Source organism: Ursus maritimus, unplaced genomic scaffold, assembly GCF_017311325.1.
Source record: "Ursus maritimus isolate PB19 unplaced genomic scaffold, ASM1731132v1 scaffold_16, whole genome shotgun sequence".
Taxonomy (NCBI): Eukaryota; Metazoa; Chordata; class Mammalia; order Carnivora; family Ursidae; genus Ursus; species Ursus maritimus.
The window spans coordinates 44,993,175-45,016,942 of record NW_024424008.1 but is presented as its reverse complement, the minus strand read 5'-3'; the positions used below and the strand labels follow the sequence as shown (position 1 = coordinate 45,016,942).

At 49.9% G+C, this 23,768-nt stretch overlaps 1 protein-coding gene across 6 annotated transcripts in view; it reads left to right on the top strand.

Annotated features, from left to right (window-relative positions):
• The window catches only part of GRAMD1B (GRAM domain containing 1B), a 233,120-nt gene that overhangs the window by 168,234 nt on the left and 41,118 nt on the right, over positions 1–23,768 (top strand). For all 6 annotated transcript variants that reach the window (XM_008689943.2, XM_008689941.2, XM_040631101.1 and 3 more), the window contains one exon: positions 19,804–20,014. In XM_008689943.2, the coding sequence (XP_008688165.2) occupies positions 19,804–20,014 (211 nt within the window). The remainder of the gene's footprint in view (positions 1–19,803; positions 20,015–23,768) is intronic.

Here is a 23,768-nt window from a genome sequence, read left to right as displayed (position 1 = left end):
TAATTCAGAAAAAGATCCCCACTTTTACCTCAATTTCCTAAATTCATTTACAGAAAAGCAGTTTGGGAATTTTGGTGCCAAAGAGCTCAGCTGTTAAAAGACGGATGTTGAGTCTGGGGGCGTTCGTTCCATCTGCAGAAACCCAGTTTGCTCCGTGAGAATCACAGGACTTGGATCTCTCAGACTCAGGCTCTGCAGAGTTTGTGCTGGGACTTCCAGAAAGGACGAGGGTGCAGTGCAAACCCGTTAAACACATTTAGCACAAGAAGGACCCTGGCCTCCTAATGACACGTCAGTAGCACCTTCTCTTCACGCATGACACAGTGGTTAAGAGTGGACTCAGGCAAGGCAGCCAGGGTTTTGGATACGTGCTCAACTCCTTATTAATCAAATACCATCAGAAAGTCAGTCAACCCTCTGCCTCTTAGTTACCCCATCAGAAAACATGGGGGTGATTTTGGTAACATTGTTGGCAGGATTAGAGAGAGCATTCACGTCATTAGCAAGGTGCATTGCACCTAGAAGGTACTCTATTTCTGTTTTTTTTTTTTTAAATCAGGATCATTTTGGTGTTGTGTAGCTCAAGTGAGAAGCTTCTAATCATGAAAGAAAGGCTTACATTCTATAACATAGTAGACATAGCCCAGATTCTCTGCCTGCTCTGTACCTTTCCTGTTATTTAATGAGGTCCAGTTGGGGAGGTGCTGGCAGAGAAGATTTAGGTGATGGGTTTGGGGTGGGGGGGAATGACCCGTGCATACCTCATGCAGCTTAAGGAACTGAGATTTTTCTTCCTTCCTTTTTTTTTTTTTTTTTGAAGAATTTATTTATTTCTTTGAGAGAGAGCATGAGCAGGGCGAGGGGCAGAGAGAGGGGGAGAAGCAGACTCCCTGTTGAGCAGAGAGCCCGACATGGGGCTCTACCCAGGACCCTGGGATCCTGACCCAAGCCGAAGGCAGATGCCCAACCGACCAAGCCACCCAGGTGCCCCAGGAACTGAGATTTTTCTTAGGTCTAGACTCAGTTGAAGGCTTCAAAAGTAGGAGACCTTTCATTGTTTATTTGGTTTTCTTTAAATAGCTATTGTTTTTAACCAATATTGATGATAATGATATTTTCCTTTATTGGACTGGTGCTGTGTCAGATACAGTGAAAAGCTTGTTAAATGTATTTACCTCACTTAATCCTCCCACAGTCCAGTAAGATTCTGTTATTTTTTGACTCAAAATTAGGAAGCCTGAAGCTTAGTGAGACCAACTTTTCAAAGGTCACAAAATCAGTCACTGAGAGAAGCAGCATTTGAAGTCAGGATCTGTTAGCCTGCCCTTTTAACCCGTCGCTATTAATCTAAGCCGTGAAGGTACCAACACAATAGGGGAATGTAGAGGTGTTTCAGAAGAAAGGTGAGTTTGTGCATTTTATAGTTGAAGTAGGAAAGCCTCCAGAAAGTGAGTATGATTTGTCCAAAGTCACATAGTGTGTGAGTGGGGAAGCCAAGACGAGAGCACTGGCTGGTTGACTCCACCAACCCCTTTGTTTACTGTCTTAATAGAGAGCAGGACAGTCAGTACAAAGATATTTACTGAATACCTGTGCTGACCTGGTACTCCTACATGTTTCAGGGACATGAAGGAAGTAGCCTACGATCTTCTTGGGGAGAGAAAGCCAACAGAGTGAACAGAATCTCCATTTAAGTTCAAGATTGTGCACTGTCTTTTGTAAGGACAGGGGTGGAGGAGATGCTAGCTTTTCTTGGGTGCTTTTTCATGCATTTATTTTATTGCCTCATTTTTTTCAACGGTGTACAAGAGGAAAGAGATACTGTTGGCTTTTTCAGATGAAGAAGCCGAGTCTGAGACGGGGGTAGATGGACTTACACAGGGTCAGAGAGTCAGAAAGCAGCAAAACTTAGCTTTGTATGCCGATTCCACTCCAAAGTCCAAGCTCTTTCTATGGAGTAACAGAAGAGGGGAAGGAGTTGGGTGTTCCAAAGTGAGGAAGGTGTTTCAGAAGAGGCAGGACGTGAGCCAGACAGGTAGGGGTGGGTAGAGTTGGGGCAGACCTTGTGTCTGGGCATTGCCAGCACACCTTTCTTTGGAGCTGAACTTCCTCTAGGCTAATGAAGTGGAGGCCAGACACTCAAACCTCTCTGCTTCCAGGATACCACGAAGTTGTCACAAAGCCTTTTATCAACAGGCTGCAGACAGAAACAATCCCGGAAAGACCTTTCATCCTGAGCCTATAGGACTTGGCAATCTCAGAGTAGGATGTTTTGCCAACAGATGCCCAAGAAGTATTAGCTCCCAGCATTCGTCTGGTGACCAGGACAAAGGTGACATCAATGGGTTATAATTAGTATTCACCTTCAGCCAGTTATCCTGTGCAGCTACGGCAGACAGGACTCTGTCCTTTAGGAACATCCGAAGAGTGAGAATGCATAAACTAACCCTTTGCTACTCAGACTGTGGCCCATGGAATGGCAACATGGGCATCCCCTGGGAGTCTATGAGAAAGGCCAACCCTTGGGCCTTCCCTGAGACCTTCCACATCCGAACCTGTGGTTTAACAAGATCCTCAGGGGATTAAAGTTTGAGAAACACGAAGCTAACCATCATCATTCCTTTCGTTGTTTGGGCTCACGGTTGGGCTTTGCCTGCTACTCCCATCAAAAGATGACTCCAGAAGCTCACGGTCATGCTTGGGGTGTTGGGCTAGTGGATTTTCATGGGATTTCCAGTGTGGTGATCTGGATTCCCAGCTCAGCCTTTCTTGCTGTGGGACCATCCAACCTTCCAGGGCTCAGCCTCCTTACGTTCAATGGGGTCATAATGAGGCCTTACGGAGGAGTGTTGTGGAAATCAAATGAATTCGATTTGTGATAGAAAGTGCTTTGCAAGCCATGGATGACTTTCACAATATTCATTAATATCCTTGTTGAAGAGACTGCCTCTCGTCTGAAAGAACACTTGTCTAGGGGCTGTTTCAGTGCCACTGAAATCACTGTATTTCAGTGAATGGACAGGAGGAAAAAGCTTTTTAAGAGGCTCAGCTTAGGAGTTTGAAAACTCAGATGAGCCTCCTTTGTCATGATAGCAGGTGCTTTACTTGAGTGTTATTTTCCTTGTCTGCAAGAACCAGCCCTGCTGTCTTGGAATTCTGGGAGAGGCTCCCCTGAAGAGGCCCTCAGCCATTTTCTTGCATAGATTATGGTCTCCAGCGCTGCCTTCCTCCTCTCCTCTATTCCCAAGGCTCAGGCAGGGAGAACAGCTGTCATCCTTTGAAAGAGGCAAGGCTCTATTTTGAGCGAGGCGCCTGTGTTTTGATTTAGCGTCACCTCCTTGATACAGGTTGACCTAATAGGCAACACCTGGGAAATAATTGGTGGCAGCAAAGGGCGCAGAATCTCCTGGGAGCATCATCTTGTGTTTTGTCAGATTTGGGGATGAAGAGGAAATAATGCTCGCCGCCCCAGTGGCTCTGTCCTCCAAACTGCCATGAATAATTGAGAGCTGGCAAGCTGACTGCACCAAAGAGTTGCATTATGTAAAGCGGCAGGCGGCAGGGTGTGTGTGTGCGCGCCCGTGCGCGTGTACGCGCGTGTGCCTGCGCGCGCGAGGGGTGCGTGTCTGAGTGTGTGTGTGTGTGTGCGTGCGTGCATGCATGCATGTGTGCGCCTGTGCGCGTGCGTGCAGGGGCCGGAGAACAGCTGTCTGTGAGGGAGTCAGAGAGAGAGAGAGAAAGGGAGCAAGGGCGAGGGAGAGAGGGACTTCTGTACGCTACGCGACCACACCAAGTAACAGCGGCGGCGGGAGGGGGGAGGAAATAAAGGGGGGTCATGCTTACAATTCCAGAGCGGTGCGAAACAGCAGAGAAAGGCAGCTCCCCAAGCTTATGAGCACCCCGCCCCCACTCCCTTCCCCCTTAGACACAGGGCTGTGGGGTGGGCATGGAGGTGAGTGCCCTCCGACGTCCTCAGGGCCCCCGCTCCCCGCCCCCCACTGCCCAATGCATGAATGAATGAGTTCCTCCGCACTGCACTCTACTACCGTTCCTAATGGCTTCCAGGTTAGTGCTCACTGACGCTTGTGTGTGTGTATGTGTCAGTCTATCTTTGTTTCCTCCGGGCTTTTTTTTTTTTTTTGGGAGGGGTGGCTCTGCTCCCCCCCCACCCCGGGGGGGGGGAGGTCTGGTCGGGCCCGGGGGCTGTAAGGAGGAGGACCTGTCTGTCTGGCCGCGTGCTTTTTCCAGCTGGCGCAGGCTGCTCAGAGCTGCTGAGAACACAAACCCTCCAAGACAGTAAATCCGGAGCCCATGTTGTTTGCTTCTGTTCTGTGTTGGGGGATCTGAAAGCAGCCGGCATGACATCATGCTGCAGAGATTCTTTTCCCTTCCTAGGTTTTTTCTTTTTTCCCCCCTTCCTCCCCTCCTTCATAGTGGCCCTGCTTCAGCAGACCTTTGGAGCACTGAGGGGTGGGCCCTGGTGGAGGGGTGGCTGGGCGGAGGAGGGTCCCCTTGGCCAGCAAGACTTATTCAGGGTCCTGTAACTTGGAGAAAAGAGGGCAGGGGATTGAATTAGCTGTGCGTCATGGAGAGCTGGCCGGAGCCTCTGGGGGAGGTGTGGACAGGCCATGTGTTCCTGTTCTCCACCCACCAACTTAGCTCCGGGGTGCCCCTGGTGGGGTCTCAGTGACCAGAGCAGTGGTTAGCTAGGGAAAGGAGGCAGGCTGGAGGGTTATAAGGCAGACCACCCTCTCGCATATGGACAGATGCTGCTTTTCCCACAGCGAGAGGACCATGGGACCAATGGATCTGGCTAGCTGAAGGAGAGGCCTGGAGGGGAAGTTGATAGCTCCTGTCTCAGGGAAATAAAGGGGTTTGTTTATTCTTTGGCTTAGCCGGCATTTGGCTCAGAGATTTGCCATGTGTTTTCAGAAAATAGATACCCAGTGGCTGGTCCTTACTCCCCCACACCTCCTAGCATTGTTAGTTATTTGCTTGATTCAGGCAAGTGGAGGGGTGGGGGAGGACTTGAAGCTTTCTGTCTCCCTGGGACTCAGCCAAGCTCTCCGCCAGGGCTGGGGAAAGGGAACTTTGCCTCTTTACCTTCTCTGATGCTTGCTAGCCGACTGTGCTTCTGTGGACACCCCCTTGCTTCTCTTTCTTCCTGCCTTCCCTCTCTCCCCAGCTAGCCTTGAGTGGCACTCCACAGGTTAGAGAAGTTTAGGACCGGGGTGGGAAAAGCTGGCCTTGGAAGAAGGGAAAGGAGAAAGGGATGTTTTGGAGTAGCTGCCCAAGGCAGAAGAGTGTCAGTGTGAAAGCCATGGGAAGTAGTACCCCACTGGGAAAGAACGAAGGAAAGAGAGCTTTTATACGCTACCTAGAAGAAACCTCCTCTCTTTCCTGGTCCTACACATTTCCGCTGCAGGTGGGAGCAAGCCTGCGACCTTTACCCTCAACTTGTGAAGTCATCAAGCACAGGTTCTTTGTGGGACACAAATACCCCCTTCCCCAACTTGACGAAAGAGAAGCAGGCTCACAGAAAAGACCTTTTCAAGGTCATACATGGTCAGGCCACGGGTTGGCCAACTGTTTCTGGAAAGGGCCAGGTAGTAAATATTTTCGGCTCTGTGGCCCATGCTGTTCTCTGTTGAAGCGACTCAAGTCTACTTTGTCCAGCAGAAGCAGCCACAGACACAGTCTATGAACGAATGCACGTGGCTGAGTTCCCAATAAAACTTTATTTATGGACTTGGAAATTTTCATTTGATATAATTTTCACGTGTCACAAGATACCTTCTCCCCCCCCACAACAGTTTAAAAACGTAAAAACCATTCTTAGCTTGTTGGTCATATAAAAACGTGTGCTGGATTTGGCCTATATAGGTCATAGTTTGCTGGCCCTAAATTAGTCAGATTGGGAGGTCCTGATGATCAGCCCTCCTTAGAAAGGTGTGAAGGGAGCAGGCAGCCCTCACTGTACATGTGTTTGCACACATGCACCCTTCGATTCCTGGTTATGGGCAAGACAGGGCTGGATTCGGTTTTCCTAATGACCTCGGAACCTCACAGTATTGTTCTCAGCCAGTTCGGTGAAACTTCAGCTTATCTGTGAGTCAAGCTGTAAGGGTCCAAGGAACAAATGTTTGTGGACTAGGAGGAGGGAAAACATTTGCTGAGGACTTGACATCTCCAGATAATAGAAATCTCTAAGGTCTGGTTTTGCATCTGGCCTGGAGATATTCATATAAACATTCAGAATTCTGATATAGCCTGAATTGGGGGTGAGAACTGGATGGATTTTTCATCATCTCACTGAACTCGGGTTTGTCTGGTTAGGGGAAGGAATGGGGGTGGGGTGTTCCTTGTAGGGATATGCATACGTACAGTACGCATGCATACTTTCTCCTTAGCCTATAGGCTGTAGCCAGAGATGCGTAAGAGAACAGGGACTAATTCCAGAATCTCCTGATTCAGAAGACGATTCCAAAAATATATGTTTGCATTCTCATTTTCAAAAGCACATGGGGTGGTGGTTCTGCTCTATTCTGAGCTCATCAGAGCACTTCTTTGTGGGATTACATTTCTGGGTTCCAGAGTATAGGGGAGATTGGGATGAACTGGGATTCATTCAGAGGAGAGTGAGCCCAGTGGCTGAGGGGTCCATAGGCATGCTGGGCGAGGGATGCTGGAGGGATTGGGAGGTCTGGAGAAGAAAGGGCTGAGGGACCAAGTGAGCTGTGTGCAGATTGCACGTATAAGAGGAATTGGGCACCTGGGTGGCTCAGTCAGTTCAGTGTCCAACTCTTGATTTTGACTCAGGTCAAGATTTCGGGGTCCTGGGATCAAGCCTGAGGTTGGGCTCCGCACTCAGCAGGGAGTCAGCTTGAGATTCTCTCTCCCTCTGCCCCACCTCCCCTCACATGCACCCACATACTAGCGTGCTCTCTCTCTCAAAAATAAATTTAAAAAATATTTCTTAAAAAAGGAATTAGATTATTCTGTGTCTGTCAGGGGAGTAGAAAAGAGGACCTTTGGTAGGAAGCCACAGGAAACAGTTTGAGCTTAAAATAAAAAGAGTTGTCCAAAGGTGAACTGAACGACATCATAAATTAATGACTTTTCTGTCACTTGAGGTATAATCTAAACAGAGATTTGGTGGAGAGATTGTAGGGGAAATGATTTTTAACTTCTGAAAATAGTTTTGAGGAACTGGAATCATTCCACCCAAAGAAAGGAGGATAGGAACAGAGGAAGGGTTCTAGCTAATGAATTGACCTCGAGTCCTGGAAAGCTGGAATGGAGAAAGCGGCATTAAATGCATTATAACAGACTTTTCTTTTAATCATTGGGAACTTGCTGACGGTAGTAGAGGGCAATGAGAAGGATCACAAAGGGGAGCCCTGGACTTTTGTACCCTGAATACATTTTCAAGTAGAGCGAAGCCTCTCTTGGGTGATTTAGGTCTATCTGCCTGCAGCCAGGCATATTGGCTGACCTCTTACAGTCGTCTTTGTTCTAAAATTTCTGTGATTTTAACGTAATGGTGGTTCTTCAGCCTGTTTTTGTTTGGTTTCCAGCAGAAAAGTAAATCTCAACTGGACTTGAATCCATGGGGGTCTGGAAAGGATTCGCCACACTTGGCTTTACCAGCGAGGCTGGGGAGGCGTGGGAGGAGGGAAGGGTGCTCTAAATGCTGCTGCTTCACTCTCAGTCCCCTGCACCCTACACACCCCTCATCAGTGTATCCTTGAGATGCTCTTCGTCATCCTCCCCTCACGTCTTTGCGGGGATTAGGTGGCATCCACGCTCATTCTTCTCGCATTATTAAAGCTAAAGCTCAGACAGGAGTGGTTTGTCACCAGATCATACACAGGGAAGGGGCTGAGTCAGGGCTGGCTGGCTCCGTTGGCAGGTAGTGAGGGGAGCTGTTTTGATTGAATCCAAGTAGCTCTTATCACATGGTGTTGGGTGGGAGAGACAGACATGTAATGGTGTTAGTTCGTTACATGTCCGTCTCCCACCCGATTGTGCGTTCCTTGAGGGAGAGCCTGTATCCCTAAGGCATAGAACATTACCTGGCATGGAGTGTCGTCTCCTCAGCTGTTTGTTGGTTGGATAGATGGATGGATGGGTGGATGGATGGATGATGGATGGATCGATCCTGCTCGAGTTCCTTTCAGTTTTAGTAGCAACATTTCTCTTGCTGCGGATGGGGGAGGGGCCCTTGAGGGGCAAAGGAAGTTCTATTCAGTTGAACCCCTCCCTGCCTTGTTCCAGTGGTTTGTGTCCTCCCAGTGGATTGGAAATCTCTTTCAAGGAAGGGGCTTCCTGGGATAGCTTAGCACCTTTCTGCTTTCACAAGGTCCCGTTCTTGCGAGTGCTGAGGCTTCTGGAATACTTTGGGTGGGATTGTACTTAGATTTGGCTGAGACTGATAGTGAGTCAAATTTAAAAGTATTAAGTCCCTACCGTGTGCCCATAGTCATGTTTGATACTGTGTGTTTAATCTTTGTGTAACTACATAGAACCATGACACAGTCACTGCCCTGTGGGGCCTTCGGGAATAATAGGTTTCTCAGGGTTGGGGGCACATAGTAGGTGTTCAGAAAAATGCTTGTTCACGGACATCAAACCAGCAGGGTTAGCTTAATTTTCAAAGACTCTGAAGCTCAGGGAGAGCTGGGTGGCTAATGGTCACCAAGAACCATGGAGAAATAAGGACCATGGTGCTAAAAATCCCTTTAGAGCTTGTCCAGGCCATCCAGTGAGTGCTTTCGCACTGGAGATCTGAAGCCGGAGGCTGGGTGGCTGTCGGCAGGGCTTCACAGAGGGAATTCCTCTGTTTGGTGGGGGGGTTGGATTACGAGACCACTGTGCTCCCTTCCAAACGACAGACTTGCTGCAGATCACTTCAGGCAACACTGCCCACGAACCCAGCAGGACCGTCTCCCAGCGTGGGTGTGTGTCCTGTAGTGCATAATCTCAGGGAAAGGAGGTGGTACCACCCCAGTAAGTTCCTGTGATGACTTTCAGCATCTTGCACTCCATCCTAAATGCTTAGCTTCCCAGCCCCATGGAAGGAGGAACTAGCTGAAGGTGTGCATAGCAACAACTGATATTCTCACCCCCTGTCTGTGCCACGAGGAGAGGACAGAATTTAGAAACTGGATTTGGTTTCTTTACTGGGAATTCACTTCCTGCTTCTCTTAACACTTTTTTCACTCTGTGAGCAATTGTAGGAAGACCTTTACTTTGGCGGGGCACTAATAGCTTTGTTTGTGTGTTTGCTTTTTAAGATTCCGCCCCTCACCCTAGTAAGGTAAGTTGTGATCATTCGGCAGATAGGGGACACAGACTCCCAGGAAGATAAAGCCATTTTCTCAAGAGCACGGAACAGCTCAGAATTTAAATTCAGACGCGTATACTGATGTTCAGGGACAGGGGACCAGGCCAGCAGAGAACTTGGAAGTGATGTCATATTTCAGTTTGCAGGGATCCAGAAGTCAGAATAAGAACCAGTGGGCTGGTGTTATAAGAAGGCAGATTTGGGGCAGGCTTAAGAAAGAAATGTCTAACAGAGTGGCTGAACAGTGGATTGAATGGCTTTAAATAGAACTCATTCCTTTATTCGTGCAGTGAATCTGTGGTCTAGCCACTGGTCATGGTGCCCTCCACCCCCACCACCAGAGTGTTCACTCTTAATAAAAAAAAAAAAAAGTCAAAATAACAACAAAGACAAATTCAGCTCCTCCTAAATGCCAGGAAGGGGGAAAGGCAGGCCCTGATAATGACTGCCTAGGGACAGGAAAGCCACTTTAGACCCAGCAAGTGGTCCTTCAAGACAGGCTGCTCTAGGGAGGTGACATTCGAACTCTGGAGGTTAAAAAGGAACCAGAATTCTAAACTCTCTATCTGAAGATTTCCAGGCAAAAGGAACGACAAGTGCAGATATCTTGGAGCAGGGGTGGAGACTTGGTTTGTCTCCGGAACAAAAGGGTCCAAGGAAGCCAGAAGACAGTGAGGGAGAAAGTGGTACAAGAGGAAGTTGAGGAAACAGTTCCCTGAGTTGGGATTCTAGGAGCAGTGTTGCTGGCCATTAAGTACATCTCTCAGGGGATGTGAACCTCTCCCTCCAGAAGGTTAGGACGAGGCCGCAGGATGGATTCCCTGCAGTCTGAAAGCCTTTAGGGTAAAGCGGTTCATGCCTGACAGTTCCTGTAGCATCATCCGTGTTTTCAAAGGTTGTTCTAATTCCTTCCTCTTCAACATGTCCATAGAGATAACAGGAGCTCTGGCTTGTCCGTGAGCTCTGGCAGGACCCAAACAAACTTATTTTGTTTTTGTAGGAAGGGGGAAAAGTGGGTCAGGCTGTTTTGGCATTTCAGGCATGGAGTCCTGGTTCTATTGCAGGCCTCGGTCTCCATGGAAATGAAAAATAGTGTTTGTCATGCCTGTTCCTGGATTGAATTCCAAACTCTGGGCTGAACAGAAGCTGCAGGAAAGCCAGGGAGCGGGGGAGTAGGATGGATGGAGGCTCCAGCCCTTGTGATGAGGGATCTCTTCTCTTTGGCTGGAGGAGCAAAGGCAAACAGCTTTTACCCAGTCCCTGGCGCTCTCTCCACCCATCCCCTCCCTGGACCGGGAACACCAGCAGAAAGGTAATAGAAGGTCTGCTTTTCTCCGCTTGGCCAAAGACTTTCCATGGGCCTTGCGCTTACATTAACTGGTCAGTTCATAAATTAATGAACAACTGGAGTCCCTGCTAGGACGTTCCTCCCCATCAAGTCATTCCTTCCAGGCTTCGGTAGATTTTTAGTGAGAATGTATTAGGGATTCAGTGTTTTGCAAATGTTTTTGGATGGGCTCTGCCCCCTTTCATTTCCCTTGTAAGCAAATTTATTTTTTTTTAAACTTTCCATTGTTACTTGAACAAGATAGGGAAGGAGGAAGGGGTAAGTGGAGCTCGTTGGCCATAGGAAGTGACCTGAATTATCTATAAAATATCTCCAGAGCTGAGGACTCAGGAGGGGCAGAGTGCAGAGAGAGGGCAAGGCCTGGGCCAGGGTGGACCCTGTGAGTCAGCGTGTGGATGACCAGTGGGTAGTTAGCGAGCGTGGAGAATTGTCAGGCTTACCTTTGTGAGTTTTCTCTGCCAGCAGTCTGACCTGGCAACCGTCTGGTTCTACCTTCTTGGTTCCAAATTACAGACCGAACCTGTTCCCGAACACCCTGTATCCTTCACCTGAAGGCCCAGCTTGGAAAGCCCCCAGGGGATTTCAGCAAGTTACCCAAACAGAGGAAAGGGAAGGAGATGTTCATCTCTGTCAGAATCTTGCTCTTGCAGCAGGTGAGGGATGCCCCTTCTGTGTTGGGCTCCGCCGCAGCCATTGTGTGAACTGTGTTAGGGAAGAAAGGCAGTGTCCCGGGAGCCCTGTCCTTTGTTGCCCTTTGCTGAAATGCAGCACGCTGCCAGGTCCAGACCAAAGTGTGGTGGGCTGGGACCAGGCGGAGACTCTGCCGTAGCCTAAGTTAGGAAGACAACCTCTGCGCCATTCAAAACAAAACAAAACAAAACGAAAACAGCAACCAGCAAAAAAGCATCTGTCTCCTAGTCGCCTCCTGGCCTTGTTCTTCAACCAGGTAATCACAGTTTGCCACAAAAGGCACAGTTGGGTCCACAAAGGAAGGAACTGGACCCAATAGCAGAGTTGTCCCCAGGTTAGATTCCACGTCATAGGTCCACAGAGGGTGGGTTCCATACATGGTCGTGAGGAGCTCCTCTTAGGAGAAACAGTAGTTCGTTTCTCATCCTTTCAGACTTCCTCCCCATCCGCTATCCTAAAAAGCAGGGTGAGGCAGGGGGAGCTGCTGAGACTTGCACTGTTGAGCCCTCTGTGCTTGGGCGTGGGGGTAGCCTGCTACCTGTTAACCCCCTGGTGGACAGTCCTGTCCTCTCCCTGGACCTGTGCTTCCCATCTGCCAGTGAGAGGGTTGGACAGGATGAGCCCTTCCCAGTCTTTCTCCACACCAGTTGTTCCTTGGGGACCTGAGACTGGGTTTGTCTTCATGGGTAAGCGGGGGCCAAGATCAGGAACTCCAGGACCTTATAACAAGGAGTGAAGCAGGCCTGGGGAGATCTATTTTTTCTAAGTGACTTGGTATTTTGCTCCCTGAGGAGAAGGACCCAAGGGGCATTTGGGATTCTGCTGGGATTTGTGATTTGGGCCATATTCCCCCTCTACAAAGCTCCTGTTGGGTCTGCCCTTCCCACTTAGCATGCTGTGGTTTTATGAGGGTACAGAGACATGGTTAAGTGACAGGCAGGAATAGACAGAGCAATTGCAGAAGAAGCAGCTTCAGGGAGGCCTAGTAAACTGACTTGGGAACCAGTTGGGGGGACGGAGTTCACAGAGGCATTTGCAGGCAGCATGTAAATTCATGTCAGTGTTAGGCAAATATACCCCTGGGCTTTCTTTCTCAGGCACTTGAGCATGTGCTATGGGAAAATTCAGAGTGGAGCTGGCTAATTCTCCTGGATATTTGCAGTGCTGATATAAAGAACCGAGGAGGATTACTGATGAAAGCTCAGAATCGGCAGGGGGATGGGAGGCGCAGAGTTGGATCTCGGAATGGTTGTCTGCTGGGAATTGGGGACCCCTAAAGATGAGAATCAGCTTTAACTCAGGCGGACGGAGGCAGGGAGGGTGCTTGTCACATGGTTGTGGGTGTGGACTCTAATGATAACGGCCAGGCTCCCCACACCAAGAGAAGGTGACACTCTCCCATCAGGTGCTGAGGCGTGGCCTTCCCTGGAGAACCACGTCTCCATGCCTGCTCCCCGTCGGCCCTAGATTCTTCTCCATTGCCAGTTTCTGTGACAGACTCAACTCATTTTCTGTTGCAGCGAGTTCACCGACCTGGTAGACTCTGAAAAGCCGATTCACTCAAAGAGCTGTAAGTGGGTTTCTGTCATCTGGGACAGCTATGTCACTTATCCCTCAATACTTAGGAAATTTGTTCGGGAGTCCTCTCAAATTTTAGAGTACAAAATCTACTCGGTGGCTGTTTAGGCTGCAGATTCCTAAGACGATCCCCTGGAAATTATCATTTATTGAGTGGGAGAGGCCTGGGATTCTGCACTTCATGGGAAGTAATGCTTGGTAGCATTTGAAGCTTGTCCGTATAATGCTGTGAGGAGAGAGGGCAAGGATATTTATCCCACATTTTACAGAGAGGAACATAAGCCTTCTTAATAATAACACTAGCCGCTCTATCATATTTACTGAGCATTTATGATATATCAGGCACTGCACTAAATATTTTACTGATGTTACTTCATTTGATGTTCACAGTCCTGTGATAAACTATTGGTATCCCTCATTTGTCGAAATGGAAAAATGAGACCCAGAGGCCAGTGTCACACGGCAAGTGGCAGAGCTGGGACTCAAACCTGAGCCCGCCGACACAACTCCACAGACGGGCAGTTAATCCTGACATATGGCCAAAGCAGGCCCTCAGCAAACAAATGTTTCGTTTGAAACTGGCTCTCTAAATTTCTAATTAAATGCTCTATTAGTTTGGGGCTCCCTGGAATGTATTAGGCAGTCAAAAAAAAAAAAAAAAGAAAAAGAAATTATCATTGCCCTGGCACTGAAACTGTTCCAGCCGAACATTGCAATGATCAGACAGGTCATTGCGGGGCTGGGCTTAGGGGAAAAGATAAAGTGAATGTGAAGGATCCAGGTGTGGGGAGGGCGAGTAGGAATCTGATTGGGAATGAGCCAGGCCAGTGGAACTTGCTAGAGAGTAGGAAAGGGGTGGCTGTCGTCCCAGAAGGTAGAGGCTTGGGTGCAAAGCGACAGGCATGGATCTTGCAATCTCTATGGCAGGAGTGATTACACTGAAGGCACGCAAGTGAACTTGAATGAGGAACACTGAAACACCAGCTAACTATTCCGCTCCGCTCAGGGTTCCGAAAAATGTACGGATGGCTGCTCAGGGAACTGGCTTGCTGGCAAAGGTTGCTGGTGCCCACAGGACCATGCCGGCTATATGGATGGGAAAAGAAAGCATAGGATGTGGGCTCCCATGTCTGAAGTGAGGGTGGGAGGTGCTACAGAGAGCCCAGAGAGACTTTGTCCTCTTTCCATATGTCTGTTTCTCAAGGACTTCACCCAGACTTAAGCATAGGAAGTAGGATTAAAATGCAGTATGACGTATTGTGGTTAGACTTAAGGAAGCACTGTTTGTTGGCACGGTAACCAGGAGAGGGCTGAAAAAGTCTCTGTCGGAGGTCTTAAAATAGGAGAAATGGGAAGTGAGTGAATGACCTCTGGGCCCCCCTGCAGTGAGTGGGTTAAAAGTGGCTGGTGGGGTCTCAGTGGACCTGTTGTTGGGGTGAGTTGAAGATTAGAGCAATCTTAGAAGTGACACATAGTTTCTTGAATGCTCTTGTGTATTCCATGCTGTTTTAGGCTTTCATACCTTTGTTTATACTGGGTTTTGTTTGTTGTGTTTTGTTTTGCCTGGGAACATTCTCTTCCCTCCTACAACCATGCCCTTCACCTGGCCAACTCTAACACTGTATTTAGATCCTAGCTCAAGTCTCAAGTGCCATATCCTTAAGGAAGCCTTTCCTAATCCCTCAAGTCTAGATAAGATTCCTTGACTCTTCCCAGTCTCGCACCTCCTGGCTTATGTTAAAAGGAGAAAAAAATGCGTGTCTGGCTTCCTGATGGTAATGTCCCAGGGACAAGGATCCTTTCTTACTCACGGTTGTGGACTTGAATGCCTGGTATGATGCCAGGTGCCCAGTAAGTGTTTGTGGAGCGGAAGATCCAGGTATGAAGGCATATCACTTTGGCCAGGCATTTATTAACCTCCCTATTTCTTAGGTCTCTTATATGTGAAGTGACAAGCTGGATGTATTCTAAATTCTGGAAGGGGGTCATAGTCCAGTAGTTCCTCCAGTACCCATCTTCCTTCCCTTTCTGTAGCAAATCTGAGGTCCTTTTTAGCTTTAAATTCCCAAGATTTTGAATCCTAATGTAATACTATTATTAATAGTAGTGGCAGGATCAACTAACAGCACACCACAGTTTGCTCAAATGGCACAATAGTGTAGGGTTATGAGATACATGGGAATTAGTTTTATTTCTTCAGCAGGACATCCAAAGTCTATAGGATAATGGGCTACCTTTATTTTTATTTATTATTATTATTTTTTAGAGAGAGCATAATGGGGGTGGGGAAAGGCAGAGAGAGAGGGAGAGAGAGAATCTTAAGCAGGCTCCACACTCAGCACAGAGCCTGACCCAAGGGCTCGATCTCATGACCCTGAGATCATGACCTGAGCTGAAATCAAGAGTTGGTCACTTAACCAACCGAGCCACCCAGGCTCCCTGGATAATGGGGTGCCTCTTAGAAGAGTATTAGATATGTAGCAAATCTAATAGTGATTTTACTGAGTTAGAACGACAGCTTCAAAGGTGTCTTCTTCTATAGTGAAGGATTAGAGCATGGGGATGCGGTGGGGTGGGGGGGTAATTGGGTTTAGTCTTGAAGGGTAAATATTGGAAGGGTGCTTGGAGGGGGAAATGGTATTTTCAGAATGAGAGACAATGCAAAATGTGGAATTGAGAGAACATGGCACAAGGATCTGTAATTAGTCCTGGATGGCTGAGGCAGGGGGCCCGCTGGGAGGAGTAGCCAATGATGGAGCTTTCCAGGGTAGCTGGGAGTAAGATCATGGAGGAACTTCTATGCCATAATTTGGAAATCAGATTTTATTCTGAGGGGATAGGAAACCATAGAGGGCCTTAAGCTAGGGGAGGGAATGGTCGGAATGGCAAAATCACTTTTTGGAAAGTTCATTTTGGTAGCCACACAGATACTGGATTGAAAACGGGAGGCAAGAAGTAGATTCCTTCCTTCTTTCCATCCACTTAGCCACCCCATCCATCCTGCCATCTATTCACCCAGCAAAGAAGTATTACTGGATGCTGGTTCTGAGAACAGGCTCTATCATCAGATAGGCCTGCATTTCAGTCTTGCCACTTACCTGTCTGTGTGACTCTGGGTGAGTTACTGAATCTGTCAGTAATTCACTTTCATCACCTGAAAAATAGGGCAGATAATAATACCCGTTCATACTTCATCAGTTGGCTGGGGAGTGAAGTAGGATAGCGTGTCATAAATACTTGGCACCAGGCCAGGAACTCATAAACATTCAGAAACTTCCAGCTATTTTTGTGAACAGGTTGAAGGCACACGTTTGGGAGCTTTCATGATACTGGGGACTATGAAAGCCACGAGGATTGTTAAAACTTGCACTAGAAGGATCTTCTGTTCAGTGGACATCTACTGAGCCCATACTACTCACAGAGCATCACACTGGGCCGTGTGGGAGGTGCGGAGGTGGGTGCCTCCCAGAGTGTGCACCAGGCAGAATATGGTAAATGCGCTAGTCCGTTCAGTGGTGGAGACTTCGAAAAGCTCTTTGAGGAAGGTGGGCTTTGAGATGGATCTTAAAGGGTGAACAGGACTCCAGGAGGTAGATATGATGTTGGGGGGAGGGCCCTCCACACACAGGTTGTGGTAGGTATGGAAGTCTGGAGGCAGGAGGAGGAGAGTGCGCATTAAGAAAACCAGGGGAAGATATATAGGACTATACACGAGAACTATCAAAGATTGTCTAAGGAGAGAGAAAGTATTGGAATACAGGTAAGTGTCAAAATGATTTTCAGTCGAGAACTTTGAATTCCATTCTGCGGATTTGAGACTTTCATGGGGCGGGCAGAAAGATGGTATCGGCTTGTATTTAGGAACATTGAATGCCAGAGGTGTGACTGAGCACAAGAGAGGAAAGGGAGTTGAAAGAGGCTGCTTAGAAGACTATTTTGGAAGAGTCTCAGCAAGGGGCCCTGGGGGGAGGGGAAGGAAGGATGGGTGAAAGAGCTTTCAGCGAATAGAATTGATGGGATCCAGCGACTCGCTTTTTGTGGGGTGAGGTGGAAGGCGTGGATTTGCAGCCTGAGAGACCGGGAATGATAATGCTGTGGAGAAGGGGCAGTAGCGAGAGGAGGTTCAGGACAGCAAGCTCGGCTTTCAGTCTGAGGGGCTTGTGAGACATGGGACTGGAGAGGGTGGCCCCGCGGCAGCAGATTGCCCGGCTGACGTGAGCAAGTGTGATGAGAGCCGGAAGCAGGTAGGAGAGTGAGTCTTCTGCTGCAAGGCACAGTTGAAGTCCTGTGAAGCAGGAGATGGTGTGGGCAGTGAAGGACTCACCTTCAGGGAAGGACCACACTTCAGGCTGAGTTAGCAAGAGAGAAGCCAGCGTCTGAGGCGGGAAGACTTAATAGAAGAAAGGGGTGTGTGGCATCTGGGGCAGCGGGGGTGGGGAGGGGGAGATCTTCAGGAACAGCACAGATGATCAGTAGCCTTAAAAGCACAGAGAATAAAGGGACAGATGACAGTATAAGTGTATTGACTGATGTTTTGACGGATGTACGGAAAGCCAAAATTGAGGTCTCCTTGGGTGGCATGCATCAGGTCAGCTGATAGGGGGCCACTAGTTGGTGAGGGAATCTCAAGGACCTTTTGATCAAGTGTGAGATACATGTTGTTTGGGGCAGTTGGAGTGACTCTCCTCCACGTTAGAATTTTAGGCCCACCCTGTACCGAATCCCTCCTCAACAGCCTGTTCTCAGTGGGGATGGAGAGTTTGGAGAAGGATAAAGGGATCTCCTTTCATTCCTGCACCTGGAATCACCATGTGTCAAGATGTCCCTTATTGAAGGGAAAGACTGGAGCCAAGCTGTGGGTGTGTTGTGTCTGAGACGGGCCGTGCTGGGCGTCATCCACACCCTGGTATGTCTGTGAGCAAACTCGTTGAGGTTAGGGGTAGAGTTCCTGGCTGTTCTTCTAGCAATGTAATCCTAGAAGACAGTTTAATCCTTGGAGTACTTGGCTGTGGGTTGAAATTGGCCCGAGAGAGAGGCAGCTACCCCAGAAGGGTGAGCACCTGAGTTTGCCCTTCCGGAGTGTCCCCTGGAGGCCGTGTCCCACCATCTTCTTGCCACCATTCCAAGGCTCTGCTTTTCCAACTGAAGAAAAGGAACATAATTTCCTCTCTCCAGAGTTTGCATAGTGAATGAGTTGGGTGGGGCGGTCAAAGGATAAAGATGGTGGAGAGGGGGTGAGAACTTGAAGAGCTTCTTTTTCTAAATCACAGGTATTATTATAAGTGAGATCTAAAACTGAAATCTGATTTAGGGTGAAGCAAAATATCGGGTCTTACCTTATGTGTCTCCACACATTCTCTGGTCACATCGTCTCCCTTTTCTCTGGCCTCCTTTGTTTCACTTTCCTTCAAAAGTTAGAGCCCTGCCCTCGCACCCCTCTCCCCCCACTGTTCCCTCGTTCCCACACTTGCTGGTTTGGGCTCTGGGCTTCCTTCCTTCTCTGCTGAGGATCCCCAGGTGGAAGGTTCTGCTGAAAGGTGCATGGTTTTCATTGCAAATGGGTTCCACGGGACACCTGAGGTCACAGCTCGATCCTCATGCAAATGACCGTGTTCCCCACCCTGCACTGCGCTCCCTTAGGAAAGACTGGGATGAACAGGCCCTCACAGCCTCAGATCTGGGCTGTTCCCGAAGCCTGGCCCTGCTCTCTGACCACTGAGTGGGTGAGAAGAACCCTGGGCTTCTCATTAACCCCCAAACCCACTCTTGTGCTTTCTTTGGCTTTGCAGTCTCATCCTTGCTTTCCTTCCCATTTCTCCTCTTTCCCACTTAACCTTGTCCTTGTCTTCCCTTGCCCCACCCTCTCAGCGCAAAAGCAAACACTTGTTAGAACTTCACTGCATTCACTTTTCCTCCCTTCTTCCTTCATCCTCTATCCTTCTCTTCCATCAACAGCACAAGCTCAGTTTCCAGCAGTAAATATTTATACAGCTTATAAGCCTTGGTGTAAGTGGGTTCAGGTACCGTGGGATGTGTAAGATACTTGTTGTAAACACAGTTGGGTGGCGGGGACTATGGAAGGCGAGAACTTCTGCTCTGTTCATCTTCGCCCTGGGCAGGGGACGCGGAGAGCAGCATGGCTTATGAGGAAATACTCCGGTGTGCATCAGTTGGCAAGTCAGAAGACCCAGGTTTTGTTTCGAATGCCTCTGCAATCAGAGGACACTTTAGCTCCTCTCTGCCGTGCCTAGGGCTTCATTTTAAAAATAGGGATTATGGCACTTGTCATTACTACCTCCGTGGAGGAATGTTTTAAGAACCTAGTGAAATAGTATGCGTGTGACTGTTTGGAAAGTAGGATTATTCTTGACCATTTTTATGGGCACATAATCTGCAAAACAAAATGTCGAAACTGGGTCTGCAGCATTTGTATGAGAAAAAATCATGGTATTAGATGATCTCTGATGAGTCTTTCAGCTCTTAAATTCTGCTTTCCCTAGACAGTTTTTGGCATGTAATAGGGACTCTGACAATATTTGGATGGATGGACAGACAAATGGTTGGATGAATGGATGAATAGCTAAATGTCTAATTGCCCTACTTACCCCTTCTAGTCCCATTTCCATTTCCCGTTGGCACCACTGCCCCCACCTGGCCAGCAGCAGTATTACGGTGCCATGAGTTCCTAGCCGGGCCCTTTTCTCCCTGTTTCTCCCCAGCCCCTAACCCTGGCTCCCTGAGCTGGCTCCTTGGGACCCGGCTTTGGCCTTCAATCACTGACTGCCTGTCTTTCCTCCTCCTCCCTTCCCACCCCACTCCCTCTCTCCATCTGCCCCTGCAGCACTGCCAGTAACTCAAACCGCAGCACGCCGGCCTGCTCCCCCATCCTCCGGAAACGGTCTCGCTCGCCAACCCCGCAGAGCCCGGACGGAGACACCATGGTGGAGAAGGGCTCAGATCACTCCTCGGACAAGTCCCCATCCACGCCGGAGCAGGGTGTGCAGCGCAGCTGCTCCTCACAGTCTGGCCGGAGTGGTGGCAAAAATTCCAAGGTGAGCGGGACCCTGCCGGGGACTCTAATTCTTCGTTAGATGGCTGCAGGAAAGCCAGTGCTGGGGGGACGGCGAGGGAGAGAGCCCCTTCCTCGAGGGCCCTTGTGTCAGTGAGGTGAGGGTGGGACAGGCAGGGGAGACCCTAGTTAACGTTATCTTCTCAGCTAAGGACTCACAGTGTCCCCGGGAACTTATTATGTTTCCACAGTGGCTGTTCTCTCTCTTTGGGCTAGGGAGCCTCCTGGACCTTGAGATTTGGAGAAAGGGTGCTCTGGGGACCAGGAGGGGTCATTTGTTTAGCCCAGCTTCCTTTTTCAAATTTGGGATAGAAGGGAACATTATTTGGGACAACTATAGGGCCAGGAAGAGAGTCCTTGGGAAGAGTGGTGTTTTTAACCCCCACCCTGGCTGTCTCTTTGCCGTACCTTTCGTAATAACCCATTTGGTACTCATTTGGCCAGGAGGACGGTGATCGAACCTCTCTGTCCCTCCCAGGGTGCTGCCACCTGGGGATCTGGGCCTTTGCCTGAGGAGAAGCATAACATAAGCCCCAGGGGGACCTGGGCTGTGGATGGGTCCCCAAAGATTTTCTTATCCCCCTCCTCAGTCCTTTGGGAAGCAGGAGATATCTTTGCCTAGACGTTCCTTCAAAAAGCTCCTTACTGTTGGACTCCTAGGCCCTAGGGAGGGGTAGGGGCCCCTGGGAGGCACGGGAGCTGGCTTCCCACCTGATTTGTCTTTTGATTTCTTGTTCTTCCTCTTCTTCCCCACCATTTCCCAAATACCTCCTTTGCATGCATGGTCTTAGTCTCACAAGCGCCTCTCAAAAGTAAGCCATCTTTTGTCTCTGTCTTTGGTCTCCCCTCCGGTGTTGAATTGTCTGTAGTGCTCCGCACCCCTCCCTCCGCCCCCGCCCACTCTGGCCCATGTCTCGCTTGGTCCCTTTCCCAGAAGGGCCGGCCCCACTGCCCCCTGGCAGGCTGGCTTGAAGTTACTGAGGGACCATTCCTGTTGCACCCAGAGTCGGAGAACAGACCCGTCCCCCATCCTCCCCTGTCTCTGCCTGCTCCCCGAACACTGCCTTGGGCTGGGAATCTGTTCCCTCCTTACATGGAGCCATCTAGAAGCAGAGTCCTGCCAGGGCTTACTTCCGTTGCTTTGAGGAAGGGAGGCCCCATCCAGTGGGGGGCTTCAGGTCCTGATACCCCCTCATACCTGCTTTAGTGGGTGAGTCCTGATTCCCCAGACAGGATAAGTGAGGGTCACAAATGCCCATAGGTGAGTTCCCTGGTGCAGTAGATCGACCTCAGGAGCTCCGCCTGCCTACTGACAGCTGCTCTGCCTGGGTACCCCTCACTGCTTCCTCTCACTGCCCAGCCCAGGGGCCTGTGGTGATCACTCTGAATTGTGATCAGAGCAGCACTGTTCTCCCAGAAGGGCAAGGTGCTAGCATCTAGCGGTTGGTGGGCATTGACGGTGCCCCTGCCGGGCCCCATAGCAGTGCGACCAGGTCAGGGAGGCCAGTCTGCCCAGGGCCCCCGGGATTTCAGAGGTCCGAGCAGAACTTGGAGGGAGTACAGCGTGAGCAATCGGTATTTTAAAACAGCGGGGCTCAGGAAATAATCCCCACGGGGGAAAGGAGGTAGGATGTCGCCCGGAGAAGAAAAAGCAGAGGAATGACTTAATAATAGTCTTGAGCCTCTGTAAGTGTTTTGGGGAGGAGGAGGAGGGCGAACAGCTGTTCTCTTTCCTGAGGGAAGAACAAGAGACTTCAGGGCTAATCCTAGAGTCTGTGACCTTCAGGCTAAAAGCTGCTTCTGAGGACTTGACACAGTGGCTCCTCGCTGTAGGTAAGGGAAGAGGAGCTCTGGCTGGTGTGAGCGAGGAGTTCTCTGTGGGGCCGGCACCCCAGCCCGGCCCCTCACCCCTCTGGCTGGGGAGAGCATGCGTGTTGCCAGACACACGCATTGAATTGTTCTGTCTCTCTGGTTCTGCCCACGGACTTTTCCATCCTAAGGTGAAGCTGCAAGCTACTTACCCTCTTACCTCATGCGTAGCAAGGCACTCAGTGAACCCAGCAGACCTTACTGATGGCCATCCGTACGGGGTGCCGGTGTCTCTTTCCATCAGGTGCTGGGTGGATGTGAGCACTCGGTGATGAGAATTTTTAAACCTCTCCTACTGAACGGCAGGTCTTGTGTAAAGACCAGGTTCCTGCCCCTAGGCAGCATACAGTCTAGGAAGGGAGAGAAGACACATGCCTAGATTTTCCACAGACCGAACCTGTTAGAAGCACATGTGTAGCTGGGGTGGTTACATGTCAGAGGCTGGGGGAACTCCTTTCTGAGTGGGGTGTTAGGGGCGTGTTTCAGGGAGCTGGTCCACGGAGCCAGACGGAGGCCCTGAGAGGCAAAATGAGGCATAAAGAAGGCCCTAAGAGCTGAGCGTGAATTCAAAGTTAGCCATGTCCCCCTTTCATAAGGAGCTGAAGAGGGAGGTGACTGGGGGTCGTGGGGGGCTGGGTGTTATTTTCCCTTTGAGGAGCTCAAGGGTGGCAGACACATAGTCTTGGAGTCCCCTGTTTTGGAGAGCTGCAGAGGTGAGGTGGCGATACCCCCTCCCCTGGTGGACCCTTGTCTCAGGTTGACGTATCTACGGCGAGGGATCTAGTAGCCAGAGCTGTGGTTGCTACCCAGCCAGGCTGCCTTACCTCCCTCCCTGCTGCCCGTCCACCTCACAGAGGGGGACACCTCCTGTGTTTTCCAGGCAAGCTGGAGAGGGCTTCCCCTTCTCCCTGGAGCCAGGCGTCCTGCTGTGTCCGTCTTCCCGCCCCAGGGCCTCCATTTCCTTGTGTTAATCTTCAGGGTTTGGGCTAGAGGATTAGTAAGGCCCCTCGTCTGTGAATCTATAACTAGACCGCCTAGGCTGACCCTTCCTGGGTGCAGCCCTGCCCAGAGCATTGAGCTAGAAGATGTCAAGGCTTCTTTCCTTTTCCACCACCCAGCTTCCGCTCTCTACTGCTGGCCTGTGGCCACTAGGGGGAACCAGCGGCCGCTGTCTGCTCCCAGGAGCTCCTGCTCTAGGCCGGCCCCAGTGGGTCAGCCCCCCCCCTCGCCCCGCCCCAGCCCAGGCTGGGTGGGCTGTGTCACCCCGGCTCAGTGGCTTTGCTCCTCCTTTCCCCTTGACTTTTTCCTTGTCTTTGAATCCTAATTTTTATGGTTTTTTCCCCAGTACGACAGACTTAACCTGATCAAAGTAAGAAGTCTCTTTTTATTGCCTACCTCCTCTAAGTAGAGCTCCTCTCTCCCCCTCCCCTGGTCCCCCAGCCCCCATCTTCCCAACTCCAGGAACCTTTGCACTGGGGACATGTCTGTAGGGAATGTGGGTCTCTCTCCAGGGGCCTTGCATTCCTTTAGTGCTTATTCTTGAGACCCCTTCTAGGAGGTCATAAAAATGTGCTCTGCTCAGCTCCCTGTCATCAGCAGCTCTGTCTTTGAGTACTTTTCCTGACTCCCTCCTCCCCTTTTTAGACAAATCCATTCATAACCTGTCAGAGGAGCCTTCACCCCCACCACCTAGTTCTGTGTTTCCCGTGCTTCTGGCCCTCTCTGCAAAGGAAGGGCATTTCAGGAAACCTGCAGGGGCAGAAAGCCTAACTCGTGCCAGGGGACACTTCTGCTCTCGCCGCACCGAGGTCGGTAGACTTCTCTGGTTTCCCCTCCTCCACGAGCTGGGGACTCAGCCCTGGGAGAGC